Source organism: Limulus polyphemus, unplaced genomic scaffold, assembly GCF_000517525.1.
Source record: "Limulus polyphemus unplaced genomic scaffold, Limulus_polyphemus-2.1.2 Scaffold12043, whole genome shotgun sequence".
NCBI classification, from domain to species: domain Eukaryota; kingdom Metazoa; phylum Arthropoda; class Merostomata; order Xiphosura; family Limulidae; genus Limulus; species Limulus polyphemus.
Window position 1 is genome coordinate 2459 of NW_013677653.1, and position 3817 is coordinate 6275.

The 3817-nt window shown below is 29.2% G+C and overlaps 1 protein-coding gene across 1 annotated transcript in view; it reads right to left on the reverse strand.

The window, feature by feature from the left end:
* LOC111083909 (GRAM domain-containing protein 1B-like) overlaps window positions 1-3817 on the reverse strand; it is a gene marked incomplete at its 3' end in the record, with an annotated part of 12996 nt that overhangs the window by 1891 nt on the left and 7288 nt on the right. Inside the window, exons 2-5 of the mRNA XM_022380642.1 lie at window positions 3165-3588; window positions 2750-2834; window positions 2030-2133; window positions 695-871 (exon numbers count right to left, since the gene is read on the reverse strand). Of these exons, the coding sequence (XP_022236350.1) occupies window positions 695-871; window positions 2030-2133; window positions 2750-2834; window positions 3165-3446 (648 nt within the window). The remainder of the gene's footprint in view (window positions 1-694; window positions 872-2029; window positions 2134-2749; window positions 2835-3164; window positions 3589-3817) is intronic.

The following is a 3817-nucleotide window of genomic DNA, read 5'->3' on the forward strand; positions in this document are numbered from 1 at the left end:
TCAATCTTCTTGTTAACATACCTAATGTATATATAATCTTCTTGTTAACATACCTAATGTATATAATCTTCTTGTTAACATACCTAATGAATATAATCTTCTTGTTAACATACCTAATGAATATAATCTTCTTGTTAACATACCTAATGAATATAATCTTCTTCTTGTTAACATACCTAATGTATATAATCTTCTTCTTGTTAACATACCTAATATATATAATCTTCTTGTTAACATACCTAATGTATATAATCTTCTTCTTGTTAACATACCTAATGTATATAATCTTCTTCTTGTTAACATACCTAATGAATATACATTAGGTATGTTAACAAGAAGATTATATACATTAGGTATGTTAACAAGAAGATTATATACACTAGGTATGTTAACAAGAAGATTATATACACTAGGTATGTTGACAAGAAGATTATATACATTAGGTATGTTAACAAGAAGAAGATTATATACACTTCTTGTTAACATACCTAATGTATATAATCTTCTTGTTAACATACCTAATGTATATATACTTCTTATTTATCTTCTAATTACTCTAATTACTTTAGGTTCTGAATAATGAAAAATCAAAACTTACAGTAACAAAATTAATAATAAAGACTGGCTTTAAACTTCTTAATTAAGTTTATAACTTATTATTTAATTTCTGTAGTATTAATAAGCTGTAACTTACTGTCTCTAAAAGTGCATTCTGCCAAATTCGAAAAAGCATCATGTACGTTTTATCACGAGCACCAAATGATGTAAAGAAGTGTTTTTCACTATCCGTGCACACTTGAATTGCATTTGGAATTACCCGTGCTGTTTTCTCTTTGGTCATGCTGGTGATGTCTCTACAACGAAGGAGTAGCTGAAAAACAGGGGTTTATATAAGTATGGAAATTAAATGTGAAACCGAACATAAATAACCACAAATTAATACACATATTTAAACTTATGTTTTTTCAAATCTTAAAAATATTGAATTTAACCTTTTTCTTGTGCACGACACATATGCCTAATTTAGAAACTTAATTTTACAGTTTCATTTTAAAACAAGTTCCTACAAAACTCTATTATTTTTCAACATTTACTAGTTATGTGTACACCTGGAGGCACGAGAATGCCAGTATAAACAGGTTACCTGTATTTTGAAGTAAAGTTACAGGTAAATAAAAGAAAATAAATTACAAACTCAACTTGCATTATTAACCTTAGAATTACCTATGGGGCCCATTGGTAATTTTAGGGTTAATAATTCAGACTGAGGATTTTTACACATATTCTTCTTAAGCACAAAATACCTTGTGAGTCCGCGACTTTGATGGTTACAGGACCCCTTATAACAAATGAGTCACACAAAGTATTAAAGCCTCTAACCTCAACTATAAACAATATTTTAAATGTCTGTTTAATTCTGGTTTTAGTAAGATTATTTAAATCTCTTCTGTGATGTTTGTCTGCTGCTATTTATGAACATACCTATTCAATGCATGTGGAAGACACAGGGAGGGTCCAGCACATACAAGTGGACACACATGCAGACTTTTGTTAAATAATGGTTTAGGGCTAGATCAAGCTACATCTATGATTATAGTTAAACACAGGAGTTATTGTAAGAACTTACTAAACATACAAACTTATTTCTAAGGTCTATAACTATTCAAATTACTTTTCCTAGTATTCTTAAATAATATATTTTTCATACCATTCATTCTTAATACAGATTAATGGAAACACACAAATTAACCACTTAGAAATAGCTTTGATAATGTTTTCAATGATGAAGCCTGTAGTTGAATATATTAAGTATTTTATCTGATAAAAAGATAGTCGAAGATTTCTGAATTTCAACTGAAGTAGTTTGGCTTGAATTTACTAGCTAGTTAACACACACATTGACTAAATACATTTTGTCTGTTATGAGTCTACTGCTTAAAGGTAATTATAAAAACAAAAACTTATTATCCAAAAACAAAAAGTATTTCACCAATGATGAAAGAAATTATTTAGAATAAATTATGCTTACAAAGGTTTCCCATCTGAATATGTTGGCATAGAAACAAAAGTAATTTTGTGACACATACAATCTTCCATGGACTAGAATATCTCTTTGTAAGGCACAGGAATAATCTGTAAAAAAACAAAACAGTTACTGCATAATCATAAGATACCTATTACATTGAATGATGTTTCTTTTTATAAATTATAACTTTACTCTAGTTAAGCTAATTTAAAGTTTATATTTCACTGATTTAATCCTAAGTAACGGTACATCAGTGTGTGATGTAGATATTTCCTGATTTCTTTTAACAACATATAATACAACTATTAAAGATTAAAAAAAGTAACTAAAACTGTTACAAAATAAATAAATTACAGTGAACTCCACATGAAACTGAGTCTGAACTTTCACTTGAAGTTCGTTTAAATTTGATTATGAAAAAAGTATTAAAATGCCAGAATGAGTATTTCTGTACTATTTTTGTTCTTCACCAGATTAAAAAACAAATAATAATAATAATAACAACAGAGTTTTTAATAAGGAGTGTAAATTCTCTTAAGCTCAACATAACTAGTTTTAAAATTTTCCTTAATTAATCCTACTTGCAAGTCTTTGATTTTATTCAATCAAAACTAGCAAAAACAATATGAGAAAAAATTATCAACCTCTTCAGGAAATTATTTTTTCCATAAATTAACTGCATTTTAAAGCTTATTCTTCTTTCAGCATATACTTTGTACTTACCAATAATAAGTCTCTCTGACTCTGGTAAATCTCTGAAAAGTCGCTTGAAGTCGTCACTTTTTGATTTGTATGTAGGGTTTAAAACCTGTCGAAGAAATTAAATTATTAAAATATTTATATATTTTAATGTCAGAACTTATAACTTCAACAGTTCTAAATGATGTCTGCAGTTTTTGAAATCAGTGACAAATGTGATTATTTTCAAATTATTATGAACAGTAACTATGTAAATACTACACTTTTTTTATGAATAACAAGATTTCTCTGATTTATAAATAACCAGATATGGTGAAATAAATTCAAGTGAATGATGAGCAATTAAACTTTAAAATTTCTCAAACATTACTTTTATCTATAGTAATTGGATGTGTTAATAAAAATAAAGATAATTATTCCCACATCTTATTATACGTACATTATACCACGAAGAAGTTTTCTTCTTTTTATCGCTTCCTTTACTGGAACGATCCGATTTTGTTGTCTCTTTACTTTGAACATCTGAGTGCTTACAAACGGCAGTCCAGTCCACAGACTTTCCAGACTCCGAAGATCGACTCACTGAATCCTGCCAATTTGTGCTATCTACTGTACTAACACCAGGTGGTACTGCTAATGGTGATAAGCTTTCAAAATTTTCAGTACCATCTGCTATCACTTTTTCAACAGAGACTTCCCGGGAATTATTGTGCACCAGCATGGAACTGTTTGACCTATATGTATCGAAAGGGTCCAAGTTTAGGGTACTTGAGTGACCTTGTGAAGTTAATCTTAAGTCATTAGGCTTATGGGTGGTCTTAGGGCTACCAGAAGGGCTCTCATCATCAACTGGAGGTGGTTGCCTAAGAAAAAAAAATCAATAATATCACGCTTGAAGTGATTCTGAGTCATGTATAGCCAAATATCAAATACACAAGAAGTAATGCCTTAACCCTTTCCAGATGGGTCACAGGTCAAAGGCCATGTCATCTCGTTTGTTGACTCGCATCCAAAATTTTATTGCACTACTATTTCTTGAATTTATGTCAATAAGTTTGGTATCAAACTGTAGATTATAATTCAAAATTTTAG